General features: G+C 36.3%; 3 protein-coding genes across 10 annotated transcripts in view; 1 reads left to right on the top strand and 2 right to left on the bottom strand.

Moving 5' to 3' along the window:
• The window catches only part of gus (splA/ryanodine receptor domain and SOCS box containing gustavus), an 85,571-nt gene extending 70,802 nt beyond the window's left edge, over positions 1-14,769 (top strand). For all 7 annotated transcript variants that reach the window (XM_013324466.1, XM_013324461.1, XM_013324463.1 and 4 more), the window contains 4 exons: positions 7,095-7,397; positions 11,761-12,022; positions 12,117-12,372; positions 12,510-14,769. In XM_013324466.1, the coding sequence (XP_013179920.1) occupies positions 7,207-7,397; positions 11,761-12,022; positions 12,117-12,372; positions 12,510-12,646 (846 nt within the window). In that variant the 5' untranslated portion in view covers positions 7,095-7,206 and the 3' untranslated portion in view covers positions 12,647-14,769. The remainder of the gene's footprint in view (positions 1-7,094; positions 7,398-11,760; positions 12,023-12,116; positions 12,373-12,509) is intronic.
• Positions 14,770-15,778: 1,009 nt separating this feature from the next.
• Positions 15,779-24,023, bottom strand: LOC106126685 (uncharacterized). Of its 2 annotated transcripts, XM_013324456.1 has the most exons (18): positions 23,713-24,023; positions 23,545-23,630; positions 23,322-23,365; positions 23,000-23,227; positions 22,705-22,802; positions 22,322-22,440; positions 21,619-22,047; positions 21,041-21,442; positions 20,547-20,666; positions 20,253-20,297; positions 19,082-19,711; positions 18,850-18,996; positions 18,275-18,464; positions 17,614-17,977; positions 17,256-17,421; positions 16,804-16,999; positions 16,594-16,726; positions 15,779-16,421 (listed from the first exon to the last, which is right to left on the bottom strand). In XM_013324456.1, exons 1-18 carry the CDS (start codon positions 23,817-23,819, stop codon positions 16,287-16,289), a joined length of 3,639 nt encoding a protein of 1,212 aa, XP_013179910.1. In that variant the 5' UTR covers positions 23,820-24,023; the 3' UTR covers positions 15,779-16,286. The 2 variants fall into 2 exon arrangements, with proteins under 2 accessions (XP_013179910.1, XP_013179911.1); XM_013324457.1 differs by lacking the exon at positions 20,547-20,666.
• A 385-nt stretch (positions 24,024-24,408) lies between these two features.
• Positions 24,409-26,136, bottom strand: Ada3 (transcriptional adaptor 3). The gene has a single exon (XM_013324458.1). The coding sequence runs from the start codon at positions 25,890-25,892 to the stop codon at positions 24,501-24,503; it is 1,392 nt and encodes a 463-aa protein (XP_013179912.1). The 5' UTR covers positions 25,893-26,136; the 3' UTR covers positions 24,409-24,500.
• Positions 26,137-26,290: the final 154 nt, after the last annotated feature.

Below are 26,290 nucleotides of genomic sequence, written 5' to 3'. Positions count from 1 at the left end.
ATGCAATAGGGTCAACATTTACATAACCATCTTGTGTTCTCCTTATTTGTGTTTTTTATTTTGGTATTTTAGTTTTTTTTTAAACTCTTAACATCATTAAGTAAATGTTAATGAAAAACAAATTAATAGTATTAACATACAATGCGTGATGTACAAATATTAACAGAATCAGTGACGTCAATAAATTCATTGTATAAAAATATATTGTCATCACTTTCACACTCGTTGAAACAAACAGAAACAACGATATGTGTCAATATTAGTGGGTAAGTATTTTACATTAACACAACGATACATCATTTTAATGTATTAAAATACATTTCAACATTCAATATTAGTTTGTTGAAAGTTTCATTGAAGATGTGTACACAATCAATTAATTAAAAGATTTGTAAAGAAATTAATTCAAACATATATTTTCTCTTAGTTCTACGATCGTTATTTTATCTCGGTAATTCAATCCGAACGGCAATGACCCAATGATTCAGCAAAGGGACTTAATTAATGCGATGTTCTTAAGCTAAGGCCGTATCTGAAATTCTCATTACATATATTTATATTCTAATTTGTATTTTATTTAATAATATCTTTGTAATTATTATCACTCATCAAATATTTTTTAATATTCGACATTAGTAGGTGTAGTAATTTTTCACAATTATAGGTACATTTTGGGTTCGTCGGGGATGTTTTAGTACATCCATGCTTTATATCTTATTTATGCTTTTAAAAATCTTCAATTAGTGCTAAAGTAGTAGTTAATCTATTCTTTAAATGTACATTATTTTAAGTTTATTCTCTTACTTATGTCAACTTAGTTCTTATTTGACATCGTTTTAATTAGCCTACCTAGCGACACGATAATTATCGTCCTTGACTTCCTTCGTAAGTATTAGTGACAGGTGGTAATGTAAAGTGTGGCAGTTGTAAGGTGTCTGTGATCTTGTACTCCTTCGTTTTCATTAGTTACGTTTTTAAAAAGGCTAAAATTGTTGCTTTATAAAACTAGACCTTACGACACAAAAATTAACGTCTCTTTTATTTTATTCCACCTGGTGAATTGTACTATCAAAAAATAACCTAAAAATCATCAAGTATAACGGCGTCGTATTTAGCATTGAGATCGCTCGTAACGGTTTCTGTTGTGAAAACATAATGGGAAAAAATACACGAAAAAGAATTTAAATTCAAGGAAAATGGTTACATTCCGGGGGAAAAGTATCGTCGGCGGAAATTGCATTTTGAATACGTCGACTGCGCTCAACACTAATGCCGCAGTTATTTTGTTGTAGTGTTGCGCTTTCGGCGAACGTTTCCTCCTTGCGATTTGTTGACGCACCCCGCAGCGCCTCGCCGGCGACGCCATATCCGTCGCGCGCGAACAGCTGGCAAATTGTTAATCCCGAATAATATATCAAAGACCTTCCTACATGCTTCAGGAAAGTGACTATAACATTTGAACGTCCCGTGTGTTGTAGTAGATAAATATTTGTGTAAAAGTTAAAAGCTTATTATAATTAAACAACCAACAATTCCCGAATACAAACTTCTTACTGCAATTAATCGAGCAAATTTATTTATTAAATACTGTGGCAACCTCAAAATAGATTAAACACAAAGAATAATATAGTGATTTTCGATATTTCAATAGATATTAATTTATATGAAAACCTTTCGTGGCTCTCCAATTAAGAACGGCTCGGTGCTGTAAAGTTTAAAATCCAGTCAATTCATAAATCTACGTGTTGTGATCCAATTAATATTAATCCGCGCTTCGCAGTCCCGCGCCCCGTATTCAATTCAGAGCGGGACGTTTCAATTTCGTTTGTGAGCCGAGTTTTTATTTGTACGCCAAATTAAATGTTGCCAATCAAGATTTTATCTCCACAATTCCCGTGTCCGATCGCGTGACGCCAACACACGACGCCCTCGGTCCCGCAACGCCCCGCACCAATGTCATTAGGATACATGTAACGCATTTAGATAATCACTCCTTTGTAACGCTCCCGCTTACCTACCGACCCACAGAGATACATGTAGCTTGAAAGTGTAAAATCTTTGGTACGAATATGTCAAACATTTCTTTCCTACGCATATCTACGAAATAAATCTTAATTACAAAAAGTTTCAAGTCATGTTTTTATGGCTGTGATAATGCGGCTTGTATATAACATTTTGAAAAATGTTTAAAAATGTCTTATAACAGTAGAAAGAAAAATTCAATAACACTGCCCCTTTATATTTAAAACATAGTTATGGAGACCTTAATAATTGTTTTGATTATTATAATTGCAATTAATAATTTCACTCTATTTCTTTATTACATATAAAGATTGTGTAAAAGTTAAAATATAAAAGATGTTAAACGTTTCTGTGTACCATAACTTAGTTTACATCATCATAATATCACGTAAATTACAATCGACTTTTCCGGCGCCTTGCAAATTGTGTTCTCAAAATGTAATCGCTGTAAAGAATGAAAAGCAAAGTTAGTATAAACTTGTTTGCTAACATGATATTTACTTGTGTTATTTTCCTCTTAACTTTGTAAAAAGGTTTGTTTATAGCATAGAACAGGAAATCGCTTCTGAGACGGAGTTGTTTAGAAAATAAGTCGGAACATCGAAGGATATAAAGTACAACAACGAGCCATTCCCCGGGGAACCGTTGATTCCTTTCTATCACTATTTGATAGAATCGAATCGATTCCATTCATTTTTCTTCGCTTGTATAGCGAAGCTTCGCATGCATAAATAAAGGCATTCTGAATAACTTATCCGCTTGTAGTAGTTGTGGAAGCCAATACAATAAAGCAAACAATAAGGTTAAGCTTTCAACAGCTTTATAGTCGGACGTCGACCGGCGCAGTCCACGCTCCGTACTGGCTGAATGCCTACTCCCGGCAGATGGCTCTTGTAATTTGTTGTATTATCTAAGTTGTGCTATGAACTGCAAGTTTTAGTTAACAACTAGCTAACTGCACCAAAAGATTTTTTAGTCCTGGAAAATCATCTCGAGTGGAGCTCTACACGAGAAAACTTAACTTTTTTATTACTCTACCAACATAATGTTTGCGGAATAGGAAAAACATTATCACGGAACGTTGCCAGAAAGTGAAATAAAATACTAAACGACGCCATTACACCTACGTTCTCATTTTTTTATTCTATTGTACTTACCATAAGTATTTTCTGTGTACGCTACGTTGAATTTTAATCGATATACTCTTTTCTTTTTTACGTTATTACAAATAAAAATTGGCAACGTACCGTTGAATATGAAAGTAATAATGTCTTAAAATATAAATAATATCATCGAGTTCGGAAGTAGAATGGATCGGAAGGCGGGACGCTTGCCAAGCCAGCCAATGAACTGTCAAAGATCATGTGAAATACAATCACAAGTTCCGGAAATTCAGTTAAAGCGAAATAAAACAAGGAGTAGTTCGGGTTAGCGCGATTAAACGTTACTGCAACACGGATTTACCCGAGTCCGTAACTGTAACTTGAATGCTCTTTGAATTACGAGACAATGCCGCGCGCCAGCCCTGAACAATGGCGAGCCGAAGTACATCACTGTCTTGTAACACGCAAACAGGTCGATCAGAAACCCGACATTGTACATAACTACTTCCTTTTGTTGCGATATAGCAACGGATAGAAGGTCTAGACAGTTTAAGTTGAAGAAACTCATTATTATATCTCTTTCCTGGTTTGTCTTTAACATCGTAAAATTTTATGTTTCGACTCGAATAAAGTTGCCACCCTGTTGTTGCTATCCAAGTTTTCAGCACAAAAATATATAAGTTTTCATAAACTAAAAATGATTTTATTTTAAAAAATCAGTCAAATACTGTGTCAGAGCTTAAAAATTACCAGGGCAATAGTATCCGAGATTAGACGACCTATATAAGTGTAAACACGATGATTACATATGACAGCGTAACCAGTCATCGCACTTATCAGCAGACAAGATAGCATAGCAACGACAGGCTGTGACGTAGATGACATGCTGATGGACTGTAATGACAAATCCGGAGCGCGCGGCACGTTTGCCTGGCTGATTGTTCTCGCAGGCAGGCCGGGGGCCGCCGGCCGGTGCACGCTAATGTAGTCGGCCTAGCAACGCTCACCAGTTCCATTCACCTCTCACCGAGCTTGAACGTTCATGTGTCGAATGCGGCCGCGCCCAATTCAAACCAATTCGACTAAATTTGACGCAAATAGACACGAAAGGCACATCAACTATCTGCATGAAAACTATCGTATTTCGCATATGAAATGTTTGAATTATATGAACTAGCTTATCATTCGATCCGTAACTCTCTTTATGAACAACCAAATCAAATAACTAGAGTATTCTTTGATATGCTCATAATTAATGAAGAGAAAACCCTAGCGATAAGTCGAAGTAATACTGAAAGGCCACTAGTAGTGCTTCGATTCATTCGATATCTACAAAATAAGTAAGGCAAATTAGATTTCCAAGAACGACTTTGACGACTACCCTATATTACGACGTTTTTCTATAAAAAGTTACACCTTAAAATCAACATTTAAAATACTCCGAATAGTCCACGACCGGCCTATTACGTTTCAGCCGATTAAACAAGGCTCTATTCCATGTCTCCATGACAACCAAGTCATCCCAGTGTGGACATCTCAAATATGCACTTGCATGTCTCGTTTCAATAAAAGACTACACGAGAGCGAGCGTTGAAACTTAAATCGTAAAATGTGATCTAAGGACCAATGATCAAGCAATTTGTCACAAAATGTAATGTGGCATAGCCACGGCTCAGGTGCCGAACAAGGTCGTGTGATAACGTCAATACAATGGCCGACGTTTCCCACGATGTAAATTGCTTAGTGATGTCATCGTCGTTTACAGGCTAATACTAAAACATACTTATCATAGTGCCAGTGCACTGTTGTGATCATTATTACGTTTGTTTAAAAATCGATCTGTCTGCGCACAGCACGAATTTAAGACGCACCAGCTCGGCTATGTTTTACATTACATCGCCAATGTAAAGTACATTAACCATACCGATATGATTATTTGACGAAAATTGGATTAGGGTACTTCAAATAAGAAGTAGCAGTGAAAAACTAAAAAGAACTACTTATTCGCCTTCTTAAAAGATAAATATCACAAATAGGTATTGACAAAAGTATAATATAAAAATATGTAAACATCTTCACATACACGTTTAAATTGGTTATTAATTAATTTGTTGGAAATTGTATGGAGTTATATATAATTTCTTGCGCTAGGGATTTTAACGTGCGTCAAATCATGTGTAAAAGTTTAGCTTGTTTTATATTATCAAATGGTCGACCATGTGCCAACCGCCCGGCCACACACATGTGTTTACTGGTCACGTGGATGGTTAGCTTTTTGACCGCCCTCGCACGAACTCGCCGTAATATCTGATAGATTACCTCTCGCATATCAAGTTGTTTCTCATAATGAATGTCTCATGAAATATGGATATGACCGTATAGCCGGTAGTACTTTACGACTACAGCCGGAATATTGTTGTATAAAACAAATTTACAAGCGTCGCGTCGCATATGAAACGGACTGTGCGGTTCTAGGAAAGATTTTGCCGATTAAGAAGGCAGCGTGGCCGGAGGTGACGCGACGGGGGGACGCATTCACTGCCTTTCACTTCCCGCTTTTGTTACACAGCCACTCTACACGACGATAAGGCAGACGGCCTTGTAGCTCGCGTGCCTGCTAGCTGTCCCTTGCCGATTGACATAACTTTTTGTCTATACATGAATATTTAATTTGCCACCAGTATGTAGGCGAAAATTTTACCACTGCTGGTTTGCTACCGAGCTGTTCTGGCCAAAAAGAAGGCCGTAAACATGACGTCACGGTCAAGGAAAATACAAATAGCTCCGAGGCCATTATAGATGCGGTCATGTAACATTCGCATGTGCTAGAGCGAGGTTCCAGGGCCGCGGTGACCTTGGCTTTTGAGCGGCGACTTTCACGGTTAGACGGCCGCAGTTACATAAGATGCGCGCGCGCAGCCATCGCCGCTTCGTGACGACATCGCGACCACTCACCGCCCGGTCGACCAGTTTCAACAGATACAACAATAGAATTAAGTAACAGCAATTTATTAACAGATGCTGCGTTTGCTTATGTTTGATCCAATAATTTCTCAAACGTTAGATAATGCTAAGCGTACTCTGTTTAATTCAATAAGTATCCAATGAAAATTATATTGAACGTTAACTCACGCATGACCCTATCTTCTTTAAATTAGAAACCGGTTCCTACAATCGAATCAGTTAACAGCTGATTAAAGTAACGATTTAACGTGTCAGAAAATCACTATTCACAAAAGGTCAAGTACGTTAGGCAACCATTATATTATCCATAAATCCATATAACATTATACAAAAATACTTGCATCGTTGGCTTTGAATTCGTCTACGAAACGAAACAAGAAAACATTCGTATATAACTTTTTAATCACAAACTAAATTTTAGTAATGAATCAACTCAATAGTAAGCGAGTGCAAATGGATTACCTACAAATTCACGTTATTTATACACGGCCACTGTTGGGTTCGCAAATAAATATTGTCTGGTTTTCCGATATACGAACATGAATTGATTTAACGTAATCATATTTACAGATCAAACGATTTATCTTGACATCTATTCCAATTCGTTTGATCAGCGTGCTGTTGTGTACGACTGAAATAAATTCATTAAAATGACAGATCACTTACGTCGTTTGATTTCTGTATTTCAACAAAGTGTTGGCTTTCATAAAAGCCATTTTTATATGAAACCATTTGTCAAAATTGACATTTACGAGTATCAGTCGTTTGCAGTCGGTATATATTTTATTTTTGTCCACCTTCATATTTCGTCCTCAATTTTGCACATAATGTACCTTTGGCATTAAACTGTGGCAAATTGTTAGCTTCAGAAGTAATATGTTATATTAAAACCGATGGTACACAATGACTTACCTACCACAACTACAGAAAAACCACTTGATAGAAGCTTGTAATATGCTAATAAAGTGTCATATGTATTAACGTGTGTGTTTCTTTGTATTGCAGGTACAAGAGCGGGGTGCGCTCAGTGAGGGGCGGGGGCGGCGGGGCCGGCGCGGGCGCGGGGGGCGGCGGCCTCAAGGCGCTGCCGAAGCGCGCCCGCACTCGCTGCAGGGGAATGAACATGGGCCAAAAGCTGTCCGGCGGAGTAAAGTCGGTGTCGCGCGAGTGCACGGCGCCATTCAAAGCAGTGGTGGCGCGCGAACTAGCGCCTGAGCCGCCGCGGCCCGCGCGCCTCGACGCGCTGCTGGACGCGCCGCCCGCGCACCCCGACCTGCAGCATAAACACGCATGGAATCCAGAAGACAGGTAAACATCTCTCTGTAGCTACTGACATACAAGTTTCTCGGGTAATAACAATTCTTTATTTCTCATGTCTTTCTTCTATATTAATTGGACTAGAAGATACTGCTTACGGTGGTCGCTCGACTGTGACAAATGTGTGATTGTCCGTCGCCATTTATTAATATAAAATCGTCTCACACATTTTAACTAAGCATATTTTTCACTTAATGTTTTTTGAAATCGATTATTCAAATGAGGTTTATTGATATTTGGTGACTTATTCACACTAAATAATATTGAATTAAATTTTATCTGTCATCTCAACGATTAGGATATAGGACCTGACGGATTCGCTATTTCTTATTCAATTGAAATACGAAAGACGACAAAGTTCGTTATCGATTCAATAGAGTATTTGCGCCGTGCACAGATTTCCGCCAATTGAACCGGTTTTTCCTTTTACATTCACTTAATACTTAATGAACTCCATAGTGTTGTTAATAGAGGCCGCCTGGCCCACTGCTCTGAATCGCTGCTTATTGAATCGCAGACCACGCAACCATTCTCCCGGAGTACCTAACTCGTCAATTTTTTTCTTTAGTAATAAAAGTCAGATTTCAATGTCACACTGCAAAAGTACTATTACACTCTATTTTCTTTTTCTTTAAGATCTTAAGTAGTGATGTGTTGGATATCCGATAAACCCGGCACATCACGAATCTAGGCACGACTGATGTAATCCTGTTCTTTATCCTGTATTGCTATTATAGACTCTACCTTTTATGTACAGCCAGCTGCATAAACTTTAGAAACTAGTACAGGCCTTCGATTTAAAAAACACGCATGCAAGAATCCGTTAATAGCACGTATTCATGGTAGATGTAAGGACGGCAAAGTGCATACGTATTTTTGAAACCGAAAGTGTAGAAAAGTTTGTGAAGGTTCGAAGTAATACATTTTGACTGTACGAGTATAAATATAAAGGGCATCACAAACTATGCATTATAACAGTATTATACTAGCACACCTGTGTTGATTATAACATTCACAGTTCACTCTTTGATTACAATAGCTGCTTTATTCATATTGAATCATTATTATTAATAAGTATCATTCCCGTGACCTTAGGTTATCTATGACCGCATACATAATTCCAAGAATTACCTTGTAGTTTGTTACGAATATTATCTTACTAATATTATAAATGCGAATGTTTGGATGTATGAATGTTTATTAGTAGGTATCTCCAGAACATCTGCAAGGATCTTGCTGAAATTTGACATAAATGTAGATAGAGTATAACCTGGAAAAACACAAAGGCTTTTTATTAAGATTTTTTTTAATTCCGCGCGAACGCATTCGCGGGCCACAGCTAGTGATACATATTTGTAAAGTGTTCTGTTTATATATACTATGTCGATCGTGAATTACTGCAACGAAGTAGGTACATTAAGTTTTTCCTTAAAGCAAAAACAGTTCCGCACTGTCGTGTGTAGATATTATTGCTAAAACCATTTGTGCGTCAGTCAATCGGGATTACTGCGAAGTCTAGACCGATTATAATAAACATTAATTAATAACAAGCCGTGGTTAATAGCCACGATATAGTTATTCAACTACAATTACTAATACACATTGGTTAGGACATTTTTGTGAGGTTAAGAAGAGGATAAGATCTGATTTTTTAATTCATCTGCTCACGAGTACATCCCTGGATTCGATATATTACATTAAAATGATAGTAATTAATACATAACAATAAAATTGTATCCAAAATGTAGGCAAACAAAAAAGGCGGAATAGCGTAGTATTTTAGACATACATAATGAATGAATATGTTATTCATTATATACATAATAACATATTTATTCATTATGTATGTTAGCCTGACCAGAAAAATATACTTCGCCATATTGCGGAAAAATATGGAACTAATTTCTTTCGCGCATAAAGCTTTTATGTTTTTTTATGATTTGTATTGAGGTAGAAAAAGCAAGAAAGGTGTGTCAGGATAACGCCAGATTGAGGTCTGTGCTTTGCCCATCCCTCTGAATAACAGGCGTGAGTTATGTTGTTGTTTTTAGTTAAACTATACTTAAAATATAATATAAGCTTTAATTTATCCGCATTGCACGATCGTGCTGTAGAGTTTCAAAGCTTAGTCGGCACGCGGCGAGCGACGCCATTGTGTGTTGGACGTGATATTTATAATTTAATTCCTCAAAAGGCACGCTAAGCCGATCAAGCTCGCGCTATCTTTCTCAAGTGAACCTAACAACCAAGCCTAAAAGGGTTATTAAAACTTAGATCTTTTAAATTAAATCTATAGCACCCTGTAGTGTTGAGGGTTCCAAAGTTTATGAAAACATCACGTGCAATTCACTTATTAACTACTTACTGCAATGTACATAGGGACCGTCGATATACATTTCTATAAATTTGTGTACTTTAGCTAGCATAAGAGGGAAATGAATTCCGACAACGACAAACTTAATAATTTCATCCAGATCTGTAATGGTTGTTATAATATTAGGCAAATTCGTGCATTTATAATATTAGTAAAAACTCGTAAGATTACACTTACAAAGTGTGAACATTTCGTTTCTGTAGGTCTGTTTGTAGTACCTTCTAAAACGTATCGTCCAATTTCGTGGCGGCCTCCATAATCGAAATCTAATATTTGCCCGATCGCTTGTAGCACTGTTTCGAGGAAATCGATCAAGCTGCTCCGAGATAATGAGCTTTTTGTACTTTCAAAGGCCCTTCAGGTTCTTGTGTTTCAGATTAACACTTTTTTCCCGTAAATTATGCGAGTCGTTCTCGCGAAGAAATTGTGTTATGAAATTATTTATGAATGTTTTTGATAACGAAAATATGATATTACATGATTATTATTATAAGTTTGTATTCGTATGACAAACATTTCAGCATTGTTATTTAAGGAAAACAAACAAAACTTATTATATTTCTTTGTCATGAAACATTAAAAAAATAAACAAAAATCTAACTTTAATTGTTTTCATTATCTAGGAAGTTATAATGTTACAAAAAAAAAATCTCATAAAGATTACAAAATAACTATTTAAATTGTAATTGACTGTATAGCATGTGCTCTTTAAATCCGATAAACACAAAAGAAGTGGCAGGGCATAGACAATCATACAAGAGACCTTCAGACTATGTCCTTGCCTATGTAAAACAACAATTTGGTTGATGCTTTATACGTTTTTGTAGAAGGTTGTTTCATCGATAAGGCGAGTCGTTAGGTCGCGCGCCACCGGCCGCCCCCAGACGCGTTTACTTTCAAATATTCATGTCCAGACCCGGTCACTTTCAACTCATTTAATAGGCCATGTGGCCTTTTAAATTGTTCGCTTGCCATTTTTAATTTCACATGACTTTTATTCTTACTTCTAATACTAAAACTGTAATTAAATATTTATATACAGTAAAAGCTCCTTATTCGCGCTTCCTTCATTCGCGGATGAAAATATACGACCCAATTATAATATTCGCGACTAAAGATTTCGTTTTTCACGAATCTAATTACTACATAAATAGTAATAAAAATGATTTCAGTAGGCATCCAACCCAACCTTTATAAACGCCGTCAAATGAAGCAGTAATTCTTCTAATAACTACTAACTAATATCCAGCGATCCTGTGAGGTGATATTAAATTTATTTTCTATTTTCTCTGGTATATACCAATGGGTTCTCCTACTCAGATGTGTCAGAGTGTTGAGTGCAACGACACCGTTGGCTTGGGATCATCTTTTAATATAGAACTTTGTATAGGACGGGAGTTAAGACAGCCAAGGTCAATCATTACTTCAAAGGTTAGCATTGTATTGCCTAAGACCCCATTTATCTCGAGCTTGAGAACCTAAAGTTGTTTTGACTTGAAGAGTTTCGTCTTATTTTATAATGAACGCTTACACGACTACTTCTGAGAAACGTTCCTATTCAACCACGACCGAGTGGTGCGACTTCCTAGCCTCCGGGCCTCGCTTCAAACGAATTCTTACGATTTTTTAGTCCCCACATTCAAAGTAAGTTTCTCTAATAAAATTTCATGCAAAAGTTTATTTAACTTCTGATTGCTTCCAATCAAGAATTTTTTGCCAGCCCTTCTCGTTTGTAAGAAGTACGAGTATTCAACTTCAGAATGTAAATACATATAAATGTGGTTGATAGTTTGTCACGACAATTTATTTAAATATCGTCAGCCACTATTAATTGTATCATTTGGTGAATTGGTACGTGAAATGAAAATGAAACCATGCAAATCATTTGTTCATATTTGATCTGATATCTGACAGTGACGATGTGGAATATAGTTTTTCTTGCATTTTCTGTACTAATGGGTATGTGTATTTTATTGGCAGATCTCTGAACATCTTCGTGAAGGAGGAGGACGCGCTGACATTCCACAGACACCCCGTGGCGCAGAGCACGGACTGCATCAGGGGGCGCGTGGGATACTCGCGGGGACTGCACTGCTGGGAGGTGGTGTGGCCGGCGCGCCAACGCGGCACGCACGCCGTCGTCGGCGTCGCCACCGCGCATGCACCGCTGCACTCAGTCGGCTACCAGAGCCTCGTCGGCGCCACTGACCAGAGCTGGGGCTGGGACTTGGGAAGAAATAAGGTAAACATAACAACTTCTGTAATAACTATTCCAGATTCAATTGTTTGGACTTCGAATTAGTAAAACTAACAGTGTATGTTTTTGTGCGTTGCAGGTGTATCACAATGCGAAGGGCACGGGCGGCAGCGGCACCACGTACCCGAGCCTGCTGCGGCCCGACGAGCAGTTTCTGGTGCCCGACCGGCTGCTCGTCGTGCTAGACATGGACGAGGGCACGCTCGCTTTCTGCGCCGACGGCCGCTACCTCGGCGTGGCGGCGCGCGGCCTTCGCGGCAAAACGCTCTACCCCATCGTCTCCGCCGTCTGGGGCCACGCCGAGATCACTATGAAATACATCGGCGGACTCGATCGTAAGTTCTCACTCTCATTTAAAGCTATGAAGTCACCCTTTTAGCGAGATTTAAATTCAAACGTTACTTTCTTTCAAAGTGTGCTAATTTTTAGCATTTTGCTTCGGATTATATATGGTATAATTTGACTGTTTCAGCTGAGCCACTGCCGCTAATGGAGCTGTGCAGGCGCGTGATACGACAGCGCGTGGGGCGCAGCAGACTGCGCGCGGCCGCATCTCGCCTCGCGCTGCCGCCCGCGCTCACCGCGTACCTGCTGTACCGCGCGCCCTAGCGCACCCCGCGCCCCCCGCGCCCCTCGCGCACCGCCACTGCCACAGCGACAGCGTGTGACGTCACAGAGGCAACGCCCACTGCGGCTGACGTCACGCTGGCGCAAGCGACGTCGCAGCGAGCCGCGCCCCTGCACCAGCTGCAGCCCTCCGCCTCGCGACACCGCGCCCTCCTCTAGCACACGACAACCAGCCGCTGCCTGCCACCACAACATCTGTACCGCTACTCTCCACACCCCGGAAATACTCGCTCAACTTAATTCTTTACTAAAATGAAATGTGTTCTAACAGTTGGCATATTATTTGCAGCTATTTTTATAACAAAAGTCGCTTTGTATCTTCATATTCACAATCAATGGCGGTGGGCAGACGTGCGGGGGGAGGGGAGGTGAGGGGAGGGGGGTATTGCCCGCTCGGCAAGCTAGCACATATAAATTCGTAGACATGTAGTCATATCCTATACAGATTGATTCGGGCGCGGCTGTCACTGCGCCGCTGCGTTATACATAACAACTGTACCAATTTCTAAACGACTATACTCCACAGCTTACATACAACAATATATGACCAATACATACATATAGTAGACTATGAATAATTTATCATTTTGGTCTCTATTCAATCCTTAGATGTTTAAATCTTGTTATTTGCTGAACACGATTTTTTTTTAATTCTGTGCTAATTTTATTCCCTACAATGCAACTCTCGTTAACAAACGTAAATAAAACAAACGCATAAAGTAAAAAACGGCACAAGAATGTAAACCTGCGAGTCGCGTCGTTTCGTGATTGGTACAAGCTTCCAGCGCTATTTACTTTCACACACTACAATTTCAACATACCAGCATACCTTAATTTTTATTTTAATGTTATCTGTGATAATTATACTTTAAATAACAAAAAATCCGCAGATTGAATCGCTTAATCGTTAATCGACTTTTTTTTAATTAAATTTACGTCTTTAAAAAGCCTGATATATTAATAGTGCTCATTGAATTAGGATGTTTTTATTCAGTTCCGACGCAGTAATAAAATGGTGTGCGAATATGGTAATGTACCGTTACCGATTGACAATCTATGGACGATTTAATGTACGATATAATTTTTAGGTTAGAAACGGCATTAATTAATTACCAAATTTGTCTCGTTAACATTGACCAAGTGTAATGCAAGCCGCACTCTCGACGCCATATTGATCTCTGAAGGACACGTGTTAATGCGGACTGCGACAACTCACAAGCCTCGGCAATTATTAATATTAGAGATGTCTTTGTTATTGCAAGAGCAGCGGCGCTGACCGCGGGGACTAACCTTTGTAACGAATCGAATTTCTAAATCGCAATAGTGCATACATGAATCTCGTGAAATGTTTCGTGAAGTTGTAATCAGTATCGATTAGGTGTAACAAAGTGCAGGCGGCCCCGCGGCCCGGCGCCCGCCGCGCTCGCGCTAGGCCAGTGTATCGTTGGCGAATTTACATACTATTTTATAGCTCATTAAGTGACTGGTTTTATTTTTAGTTTAGTATTTTTAATTCCTATTGTAAAAATCGTGTGACTGTGTGGTGTATATATTTACTTTGCTACACGGATTACTTAGTTGTACGATTATGAAGATATTTTGCTAAAATTATTTGTCGAGCACTCGAGTGCCCGCGTTATTCCGTGTGACGTCTTCTTTTTTATATTAGATAACTATAAAACGCAATAAATTTATCAAAATTAGTATTTTCAAAGCACCATACTAAAAATGTCAGCCATTTTGTTTTGATTCGAATTAGTTGATAAAAGCGTGTATGAATAAGTACTTCCATTTTAATAAGATTTTTTCATATGTAGAGTGTACGGCAAGTAGACATCCGACGTTGACTCACTTTTGTACTCGTCAGTATTCACATTCCATCTCCAGCGCAGGAAAATGTATTGCTTCACTACTTTATTTTGTAATAAAACGAGTGTTATGTGAATATTGAACACTGTGAGGAAAAGTATATTATTAACTGCCAAATGCGATACGTGTGTTGATGTATGAATGTTTGTATGTCTGTGCGTGTGTGTGTGACGTGTTCCGAGTCCTTTAGTGAACGCATGTTCCGTGAAGGCTGTTCGTGTAAAGTCTGTGCGTTAGAAGTATATTTTCGTTGTGTAAGAGATATAATCATGATATAAATACACCAAGATCGATGTACTATTGATGCATCCCTCGTGCCGGACCCGCGCCGGACTCGTGCCGGACTCGCGCCTCACTCGCCCCGACTAATGTTTAAGTTTTATTTTGCAACAATTTAACATGTCTCTATTCCAAGGGTCCGTTGCGAAGGATTCAAATTAATATTATTATATAAATAAGCGTTTGAATTCTGTGAACCGTCAAACTTTTAGTCCTGTATATAATTATATCATTTTGCGGTGTTTTAACGACTTTTTTTATTATAAGAGGAAATGCATTTTAGTTTTATAAGTTGTAGGCAATATATGAAGTGGTCATTTCTAACAGTCAACTGCGATTGACAGTCGGAATCTCTTAGATACAATGATTTAAAAAAAAATAGGAAAACGATTGGAATAAATATAACTGGTTAAGAAAATAATAAATGATATAAATTAACGTGGATTTTATTCATTTTCAAACCTTTTCCCGAGTCTGAAATGCAGTGGACGAAAAATATTCTAGAAATTTTATTATAACATTTTGAACAACCAAGGTCAAAAATTGCAAAAGCAAAGGCAAGAATGTAAAATAAAGAGTCATTGATTTTTTTTGTATAATTTTAATGAGTAATTATAATAAAATTATCAAGTTTAAAAATTATATAATAAATTAAGTCTTCGCAGTAAAATCATTTTTCAGTTAAACAAATATCACTTATGGATCATATTACTACTTTTCACGCCTGAGATTCTAAAAGTAATTTGAAGAAATACAGAGTTTTTAAATGTTATGTATCGACTTTTTGAGTAACTTTACATATTGGCTATCTCAAAAACCAACCCAAGCGTAAAACGTAGAAAATTAAGTACTATGCCTAAAATGTACTTCATTAGACCCTAAACAAAAAGAAATGTTTTTTTTTCTATTACAATAACTGTTCATGTCAAAGAAACAATAACATGTTTGACAATTTTACACATTACATTATGCATGCACATTAAATTAAATATTATTTAATTACAAATAAATTCATAAGAGAAATTGGAATGTATTTTGTATAGTTAAAGAAAAATAAAGTTTCGAGGGAGGGAAAAAATAGAGGGAATAATCTTCATAAAGTTTTCGTAACGTCATTGAAATTTGTGCAGCGCCTATCGTGCATAGCGTACCAATAAATCTCATGTCGTAAATATTCGTGCTAGGTTTTCAGTTCCTTCATCCAAGCTACCATTTTGAGCACATTTTTTTATAAAATACTGATACAGGACAATATAAAAACTATGAATTAACTATTATTAGGTAAAAAGTCGTAGGTAAAATAAAAAGAAACTGAACTGAAGATCGTTAAAAAAACTGCGATTTCTTCATATTTAACAAAAGAACCTACAAGTTAATACTTAAGAAAGGAACATAGCTTCTTCATAGTTTAAAAAGAAAACTGAGCGTTCTTGATACTTTCTAAAATGCAGCAGTTGTAAATGATCGTCGCAGTTCAGTCGCAGAGCGTGTGGTGATCTAGCACGGTGTCATCGCTGATGAGTATGGTGTGCTCGTCTGCGAAGTCCTGCGGCAAGTCTATCTGTGCGCTCAGTTCCTGCAGGCTCTCAATCAGCTCGTTCAATGATGACTGCAATAAAATACTTTTACTAATGCCTGCAGTGTGTATTAAGCTGTTCAAACGAAAAAATTATAAATTCAAAAATATTCAAATCCATATTAATTTCTAAAGTTACTGATGAAAAATACCTTCCAAATATAAAACGTAAAATTTAACCACTTAGTCGTAGAAAAAAACTTACAGTTGTTTCCTCAAAGTCTTTCAAAGCCTCATCGGAGACCACCTCCTGGCCCTCGATGTCTTGAGCCAGCACTCTGAGGTGCGCCGGCAGCAGGCTCTTGTCCAGCTCACCCGTTGTTTTGTTTCTGATAATTCTGAAGAAGACAACTTCTGATGTAAATAATGGCTACAATCGAGTGGGTTTGTTTTTGTAGATGTTTGTATGTATAACCTGAGTATCCTGCGACGCGTGAGCTCCGGTCCGGCGAGCACAGTGAGTGCGGCGAGCGCGGCGGCGGGCTGCGTGCGCGCGCGTCGCTCCACACGCGCCCAGTCCACGCGCAGCTGCAGCGTGTGTCGCCGCCGCGCTCCCACCACGCACCGCGCGCCCTCCAACACCGCGCTCTCCTCGCAGCACCGGTACTGCACTGCGATATATACAACTTACACATTTATACTCGGTTTTAGAATTGCATAACAAAGAAACGACATTTTGCGTGATAAATTCATATGGCCCAGTTACAGTGGAAATATTATGGTGGTTAGTTCGATTAGAAAATATGTAAAAAGTACTAAGGAGTTACATAATGACATGATAAGACAGAATGAAACAAGCTGGTTTTGGTACTTTTTTGTAAGGAATTCTTGCATTTTTATCTTGCAGTTTGCCTTTGGAAGACTCACAGCTGAACCTGATGTGTGCGCAGAGGAAGGCGGGCACGTTGTACTTGTTGTAGAGCGGCAGTGCGAGCGGCTGCCTCGCCACAGCGCGCACCAGCGCCGTGTCCCCGTACGTCACCAGCCCGCTCCAGCGCACGCACGACCCGCTGCATGCACCGAACAGCTGCACCTGGAACATAATATTAAACAACATTGAAAACTTAAACATCTTTACTTTAAGCTTGTTTTACTATATTTTTACTTATTAATCATTATTACAAAAAGATAAAGTTAAACATTCAATAGAATTATAAAAATAAATAAAATACATAGCATAACCCAACTAATACAAAACTAACACAATAGTTAATTTAGAACTTACCTTTCTAGAGAAATCGCAACTTTTATCATAAACAAGATGCAGGGCAGCAGCATGCGGTGCAGGTGAACTTGGTGCAAATAGTACAGGCAGGGAACGAGACTCATTTGGTGCAAAGGACAAACAATATGTCCCCCTGGACTCCACACCCGGCAGGTCTATTGTAAACCCATCGCCAATTATATGGCATCGTAATTGTATCTTTTTGTTGGTTGAATTCCTTAAATTAAGCTCCTTCCTGCCACTGCGGACCCATGACATAGTGCGGTAAGTCGTTTTTATGGGAAATACTTTCGGTTTATCTGAACCACCTGTTAGGTCTATATTCGTTTTATTACCAGTGTGGGCTTCCTCGAAATATAATGTTCTGGAAATTAAAAAAAACTTTGTTGCTTAGTAACATAGGCTTTTAACACATTCAATGCGACCAATATGGTAAAATTTACTAGCATTGAATGTGTTTATAGAAAATTATCTGTAAATATGTCAAAAGAATTATTTCAAATAACTTTCATTATCAGACTTTGAGGTAAATTCACTAACAAAGAGGTTTTATAAAAATTAAATAAAATTATGCTATAATAAATAACCACAATAAAGAATTATTAGCATTGAACGAGCAAAATTTATTAGAAATTTATTTTTTATTCTAATTTTGACTTACCCTTCGACAAACTCATCTTGTGATCCTTTGTACGTGATAGTTAAATCTTTTTCAGCTCCCGGACGTAACTCCACTCTTTGTAACGACACTTGGAATGGTACATTGTAATCATTTAGCGACTTATGTTTAATTCGGATAAACCATGTTCCTGCCATGTTTCCGGAATTTCTCAATATTATAGTTTTAGGTTCTAAAAGAGAAATAATATTAATTTTTGAATATAGTATGTTTCAAATCCGCGCCACCCGCGCCTTCATAAATATAATTTACACAACTATTTATTGACATCTGTATTTATCTAACGACTAGCTGTCACCCGCAGCCCCGTTTGCACGGTATTAAAAATAAAATAAGGAGCCCATGTGTTCCTTCATCCTATGTTCTACATCTTAAAATTGCCAAATTTCAGCGAGATCTATACAGCCGTTCTGGATAAACCTTCAAGCATCCATCAATCCATCTAAACATTCGCATTTATAATATTATCAAAATTTTTGGTAGATCGGGGTCATTGAAGATCACAGTCTTATTTAAAACGGGTAATATTATTGTTCATATTATGTTGTAATAATTACCATTAGATATATGAAGTTTATGCGGCGGTATGTCGACTTGCAACTTGGCCGAGCCCATCTCTCCGTACAGGTCCACTTTATTTAATACATTTTTAATTCCAATCAAATTTATATTCAATGCACTTTTGAATTTGGCCAAAGTTTCATCTAAAAGATAAACATTTGACAATTTTATGTTATTTTAAGTGTTAAATATATGATCAGTAATTTAGTATTACATTAGATTACTTACTGCGATCCATTCCATTGAGTTTAGGTGAAGTAAACACGACAGAGACTTTAATTGCATTACCACTAGTAAGTCTACACAACTGTTTATTCAAATTCTTTCCCTTCGTCTTTCCCATCTTATCCTCTTCAAAATCACGTTCCATTAATACTTTGTTTACTTCACTCTTGCGAATTTCTTGAACATTTTTTATAGTAAACACATCATTGTTTTCGATAATTGACAAATCTAATTGTAAATCTACGGGACAATCACTTATAATGATAAAGAATTTTGTTGTACTACAGTTTTCTTGTACTGTTGGAAAAATAACTTTGTTCATCCCATCCCCGGATATTGCTTGTATTGTTGGCATTTTGAAATCAACATCTAATTTTCCAATTTGTTCTATATCTGCGTCAACTGAGGCGTCTCGCAGACATACTTTGAATTGTAAAGTCGTGTTCATTTCTACATTAGATGTTATATATAACTTTAGTTGTTCCGTCTTCCCCGGAGACAGTAACAATGGCTGTCGAGGCAGTTCAATGGTTAAATCTTCGCCATCGTCTGGTAAATCGATGAAATGTATTTTAGTAGTAAGCCAACTGTCTGAGAGTGTGGTGATAGTTATTGTAGCATCACGACTGGTACCTGAAACAAAATGGAGTTTATATAGTTTTAGACATCTTTGCAGAAACATATTTTAATTTTTTTTAATATATCATAAGGTGGCAAACGAGTGAGCGGTCACCTGAAATCGCTGAAATAGCGAAGTGACCGTTGCCCATAGTCATACGCAATTGCATATGCGTTGCCCACCTTTAATCGACAGAGGAGAGGATGCACGAAAAGAAAAAATGTTTTCCCTTTCCATGCATTCTCTCTGGAAAGTCCACTTCAGCTTCCTATCCTTCCCTTATAAGAAAAAGGGTGGAAAGGGAAAGAGTATATTACCTTTTCAATCAGTTTGAAAAAATTTAAGTAAGAATGTTTTAATAGAGGAGTTATGGAATTAGATATAGTACTTTACTGTACTTTATTTTACTTTTATCTTGGCGTTCTAAGGTCATTGGGATGCGCAGTGCTCTCCCCTTTGCCGCTACACTTAGCATTGTTTTCTCGCGCAAACATCAGAGCCACCAAGATATCTAAAAGCTACTATAATTGTTGTGAAAAACATTTTAAAACTTACCCACGTAACCTTTCACACCTGTAGCTCTAACCTCTGCCCATTGTTCTAAAACAAATTAAAACAGATTAAAATTTTAGATAAATTTATTACACAAAATTTTGCTTTAAGCTTCGCAGTCCAAACAGCTTATAAGAGATTAAAACCATCATGACATAAATTGCGTTAAGGTAATTTTTTAAAATTAAATTAAACATTAAAATAAGATTATTGGTATTAATTGTTATAATTATTATATTTAATGATAATGAAGCAAAGCATTTGATTAATAACAGCAGTAAAGCGTCGCCCACAAACCTTTAGCTAAGCGGTCTCGCGTTCTACTTTTGTGTTGCAAAACCTCGCGCCAATCTACTGAATTATCTAACTCTTTATATTGTACGTTCGGAGAAGCTACGTGCGACAAATTAACTTCGCCTGAAAATATTTACTACATATTAACAAAGGACACGAAAACCGAATGTTGAAGAAAAAATATTTGTTTCTTTTCTTCTTCAAACAAATTAATGCAATGTATACATTGTGATAATCTAGAGATATTCTAGCTAATATGTAAATGGTTTTTTAGCTTAATGTACGAAAATATTAAATCTTCGAATTCTTAAAGACTGAACCATTCGGCCATCGCAATTACTTTTTAATACATAATTTCCTAATGATAATAGATTAAGAAAAACAACACCACAAAGAAATATACAAGAAGTCATAGTAGAAAAATGAGAAAATAAGTGTGAACTACAAGTGCAGTACCAAACAATAGTATGAATTCAATGAAATCCAATTTTTTTTACCTTTACTCTTCTGTAGTGGACTGTCGTTAGATTTGAAACTGTTATGATTTTCTTGCACAGTGCTCAATGTGGATGGACTTTTGCTTGACGGGGATTTAGATCTTGAAATTCTTTTCCTACTATCAGAGTCACTGCATTCAGTTTTGTTTAACGAAGGAGTTACCACAACTGTTGGCACAATCTTATCTTTTATCTTCAATGACTCAAGAGATGTAACAATGCTCATTTTACCGGTGGAACTAGCAATTTCTGTACCTTTTAAATTGATCACAGACATTCTGTCTTTAGCTTTTGTAGTATTCTGAACATTCATATGCAATTCTGATAATGGTTCCTTTTTATAAGCATGTTTTTGATTAGTTAATTGCAGCATACCAGTTATGCTTACATTTGATTGCTTTCCTGAGAAAAAAAAATACACATAAAAATTCTTGTAACAAATCCAGAAAAAAATATATCATCTTCTTAGTACTTCAATATGGTATTTATCAAAAATAAAAACTAATATTAAACAAAAAAAATTATGCATATTACAAAATAGTGATTAAAACATATCATGTAACATTTTCTGTACTTACCTAAGTAGTCTGCTATTTTAGAAATACTCAAAGAATTTTCATTATCATTATCAACAGAAACGCCAGATTCTTCATTGGGTATTTGAAATGGTGAAGCTTTCTTCAAAAATTGTTCAACATTGAGAGACTGCAGAAGTCTTTTCTGTAGTAAATTCTGTTTAATATTAGATGAATCTTCTTGATCGTAAACTTTACTCATCGGTACTTTAAACAAGTCATTCTTAACCGGAGGTATATCAGTACTACAACTGCTGTCAGATATTTCTGGTACTGTAAAGTTTCGAGGCATACTAAATGTGGATTCTTTAATTTTATGCTCACTGTTAGCAGCTCGTGATTGCCTCACTGGTATAGAATCCAATGTTTGATCCACAACATATGTCTTCTTACTTTCATTGCTTATTGAGTTCATTGGAGTCGACAGAGAAACTGGAAATTATAAGATTAGATTTAGCATACATTACTTAATAAAATCAATAGGGTCTGCAATATTCCAGATTATAATATTCCAATATTCGTCCAGATTCATTTTGCCATTTTTTAAATTATATGATACATCCACAACAACACAACACACAACAAACATCCATCTAAACTTTTGTACTTATAATATTAAATTGCTTATTGTCAATTGTCATATCAAAACAAAAACACATTTATATTTTAATACATATTAAATTAAGTAATGAGCTTAAACACTTACCTTCACTTATACTAGGCCTTACAGACCTGATAGGACTATCAGTCATTTGAAAAATATTTTTAAATTCAGGACATCTATCTTGGAAATAACCTCCCACGGACATATTTGTAGTGTTTTCCCTGAAAATGCATATTTCATGTTTAAACTTTAATTCTAAAATACTTATGTTTTTCTCATATCTTGTCAATTGTGTTTTTAGTTAAGGAATATATTTTTTTGTACATTGTCTCCTGTGTCCATTAAAAGTAAGCAACATATATGCAACCTTATTATTTCATGTCTATGGATAGTGCTAACTTATTTTATACAAAAAAAGCTTCGGTATTTTAGCCGTCACTGGCAGTATACTCGTTTTGCCTTCTAAAATAATAAATAACACTTACGGTAAGTTGTCTGCTGTGATGTTAACTTGAGTGCTTTGTTGTACAGGCAATGGAGCATGATTCAAGACAAAAGATGCTTCTTCCGCTGTCATATCTTTCTGTAACATTTTACAAAATTACTATTTCAATCTGAAATTTGACAAAGGCTGAATAAATATGTCAAATTTTCTACTAAATTTATGAAAGTCAAAACTTTTTGTTCAATAATTATCAATAAAAATCAAACTTTCTTTGTATATAAAGTTATACTGAATAACAAAGTTAATATCTATTTAACATCTTATAATTTTCTTACCTTTGAATGAAATGAATAATTGCTAGCAATTGAATGTCTCATAATATCATTGACTTCCATTGTCTGCTTCTCTAAGTTGCTGGCAAGACTTTCCAAGGCAAATGAATGCCGTCCATATTCATCATAAGCTTCCAGTGGTTTTTTACTTGGTTCCTTGCGTTCAGTATGAACCTTTACTTCATCAGTACCAGTTGATCTTCCAGTCATCTCACCAGGATTAAATGCAGTCTAATGACAATGAAAATGATTAATTTAACCAAGAATAAATCACAAACAATATCAGGGCAGGATATTATATTATTAGAAGATATGAAACACTTACAGATTTATTTAATGACATAAGACTTATGCCCCCTTCACCAAAACCTGTAAAAAGAAACAAAAACTGGTACTGGTTTCAATTTTTTTTTCAATTAACAGATTGCAGATAAAGCACAAAAATGGCACAATATAATTATTTTAATAACATATAAAAATACAAAACAAACACTTCTTTCTTGTTATTGTTCCTTTCTATTTTGATACAAAGTTGGAGTATTACTTACCCTCAACTTTATCTAAGTCCAGTATTCCGGAGGACGACTCTAAATGCATACTGGACTTGTTTGTCGTCGCTTCCTGTGTATCCAAGCTAAAAATAAATCGCCTCATTAAGGAATTGTACAGTAAGTTTATGGGATTTAAAAAATCTAGATATGAAAAAAAAAACAAACCGTTTCTCTTCCTCCTCTTGTGCCAATCGCTTTTTAAGACTAAAAGATTTGTCTTCCGCATAATGTAACAATCGTAGTATTTTATTTGGAGTGAGCGGATTATCCATGTTAAATGAAAATCAATCAAAATATCATTTATAAGTAAGATGGGCCGATTTCTAAGTTCACAGTCACAAGTAATTAAAAAACGTATCCCCGATTTCCGTTGAAAATTTGATTCGTTCGTTTTTGTCACAGAACAGAATATAATAAACCTGGTGTTACCATACAACAAAAAGTTAATGAATTTTTTTTTTATTAACAATAATAATTTATTAAAAGCTTCATAAAATGTGAATTTAATAAAAGTAAATAAATATTCAAAAGTATAAATGTAAAGAAGTCTTTGTTGAACTTAGAAAACATCTGAGGGCGCGGTAGTGCCGAGGCGAGCATGCCCGAACCATTCCTTTCTAATTTTTGATGTCGTATGGATTTTGGATTAAATAAAACGGCACATGTCTACATTCCACGTTCGATTCCAGGTCGAGTCATGAAACATATCAAATTGCAGATTGTACCTACAGAGGATCGGCACAGTATTATACTACTCTTCTATACCCTACTTGCGCATCTCCTCTTTCACTCAATCCATCCATCTCTCTTCGGTCTTCCTCTATCTATTCTGTATATTTTAGCAAATTAAGTACAAAGTTAAACAATAAATTAACACCGTTTATTGCTACACATAAAGATGTTTAATTAAATCTTACTACAACTAAATTAAAATTAAATGATGTATTTTTCCTTCAACTTGTATTGGGGCCAGTTAGTGGTAATGCATTGATTTCTTTGTTTAGTCTTATTTGTTCATTAATAGCTCTCCATGCATCTTCTTTTTCCTTTTTAGTTATGGGGCGCTTCTTTTGTTTAGCGGCAACCATTTTCTTATATGTTTCTATACATTCTAAATCAACTTGGTCAAGTTGTTTCTTTAGGTTCAATCTGATCATTTCTTGCTTGCAAAGACCAATCAGGTTTTTTAAATTCTTACAATTATCTTTTCTTATAGCTGTCAGTTCTGTTTGACACTTTTTGATCTCTGCTAAAATTTCATCATCTGCTGGATTGGTTAAAGGAGGCAAATCTTCAGGATCCAGTATGCCTTGATCTACCAGCTCTTTGCGAAGGCATTTTTCTAAAGTAAGTGAATTTTTATAACTGCTTTTAATATTTGATTGTTGCTTCACTTTTATATCAGGCACCTCATATGCATTTTCTTCCATTAGAGCCGATACCAATCTCTGTGTTAATGGTCCTGTTATCATATTCTCACCAGATTTCTCAATTTTCTTTCTTAGATTAGTTGCTTCAGGTGACATTCCAGTAGGCCTTAATTTATTTGGGTTACCAGCATTTTGATCTTCTGTTAAATGTTCATCGGCCCAAACTTCTGAATAGTGTCTTCCTAATGGTGGGATAGGAGGTAATGTAGTGTTACTACTCTGAGCAAGTAGGGATTCCAAAAATTTTATGTCATCCAAGGTGACTGGTGCACAATATGGTTCAACAGAATTCCAAAATTTGTATGGAATATTATTCTTTGGTAATGAGAACTGGGAAAGTTCAAGTTTCATTGAATTATCAGAGTTGGCATTAGCATCATTTGAATAGTTATTATGGGATCCTCCAGAAGAAGCATTAGAGAAATTTTTAAATTTAGGTACTTTAGGTTGATTTGAAAGTTTTGTGTAGTCTTTGGTTTTAACTAGTTTATCATCTTGGAATTTTCTTTTCACGGGATATTGTAGCTGTTTACCTGCAGCTTTGCCTTTCTTTTCCCGTTTAGATTCATTTGTATCAATACTTTCAATTTCTCCTTGGAAATATCTTATACGTAATGCTGTGCTACACAACAATGATTCTAACTCTAACTGCAAAGCATCAAGTTCATCTATACCAATAGGTTCATCAGCAGGTCTGGCAGAAATTGCTGATAATCGGGGTAAAGTCGTTGCGTTGTCTTGGAGTCTGATGTAGGGAATAGGGCAGGTTTCTACTTTGGTTTTCCCAATCGACACTGCTCCAGGTATTTTTGCGGGTTTATTATATGGAGAAACACCGGGACTGGAAGGCTTACTATCATGACCTTTGCTTGCTAACCGGCCCTTGCTGTTATGGTGCATCCTTTTTCCTAACATTTTCGATTAAATTTTCCCGCGAAAATAGTAAAGCAATCACACAGGCGTCAAAAGTTTTGATTAAAAATGTTGTAGAGCAGACTACACTATATTAGCACGCTTTCATTGGTATCACTTGTTCATGCAATATGTTTTATTTGGAATCAAAATATAACTGTTAAAGTTTTGATTAGTTAAGTATAATAGAATTCAGCAAATAAAACAATTTGCCACGACAAAATGGCGTATTAAAAAAATAAATATCTTTTTTTTTGGTTGACATTTGTATAGTGTAACAAGGATTTTTTATATTCAGCCAAGTGTTCGCGAAGTTTCGTATGCTATTAATGTCTTTGCTTTTTAAAATGATCTATTTATTATTGTTTTTAATCTTATAAAAAATAGAATAAACTCCTATC

The sequence above is a fragment of the Papilio xuthus genome, unplaced genomic scaffold (assembly GCF_000836235.2).
Source record: "Papilio xuthus unplaced genomic scaffold, Pxut_1.1 DF824992.1, whole genome shotgun sequence".
Lineage (NCBI taxonomy): Eukaryota > Metazoa > Arthropoda > Insecta > Lepidoptera > Papilionidae > Papilio > Papilio xuthus.
Note: the sequence above shows the minus strand (reverse complement) of the source record. Positions and strands in the feature narration are given on the sequence as shown.

What these genes read in the sequence shown, in the direction of transcription:
- LOC106126685 (XM_013324456.1), bottom strand. Translation starts at nt 23,819, where the DNA reads ATGGATAATCCGCTCACTCCAAATAAAATACTACGATTGTTACATTAT. An exon ending in GGACTTAGATAAAGTTGAGG is followed by an intron (nt 23,366 to 23,544) that starts GTAAGTAATACT and finishes TTCTTTTTACAG; the next exon opens with GTTTTGGTGAAGGGGGCATA. An exon ending in AGGTGTGAAAGGTTACGTGG is followed by an intron (nt 19,712 to 20,252) that starts GTAAGTTTTAAA and finishes ATTTTGTTTCAG; the next exon opens with GTACCAGTCGTGATGCTACA.
- Ada3 (XM_013324458.1), bottom strand. Translation starts at nt 25,892, where the DNA reads ATGTTAGGAAAAAGGATGCACCATAACAGCAAGGGCCGGTTAGCAAGC.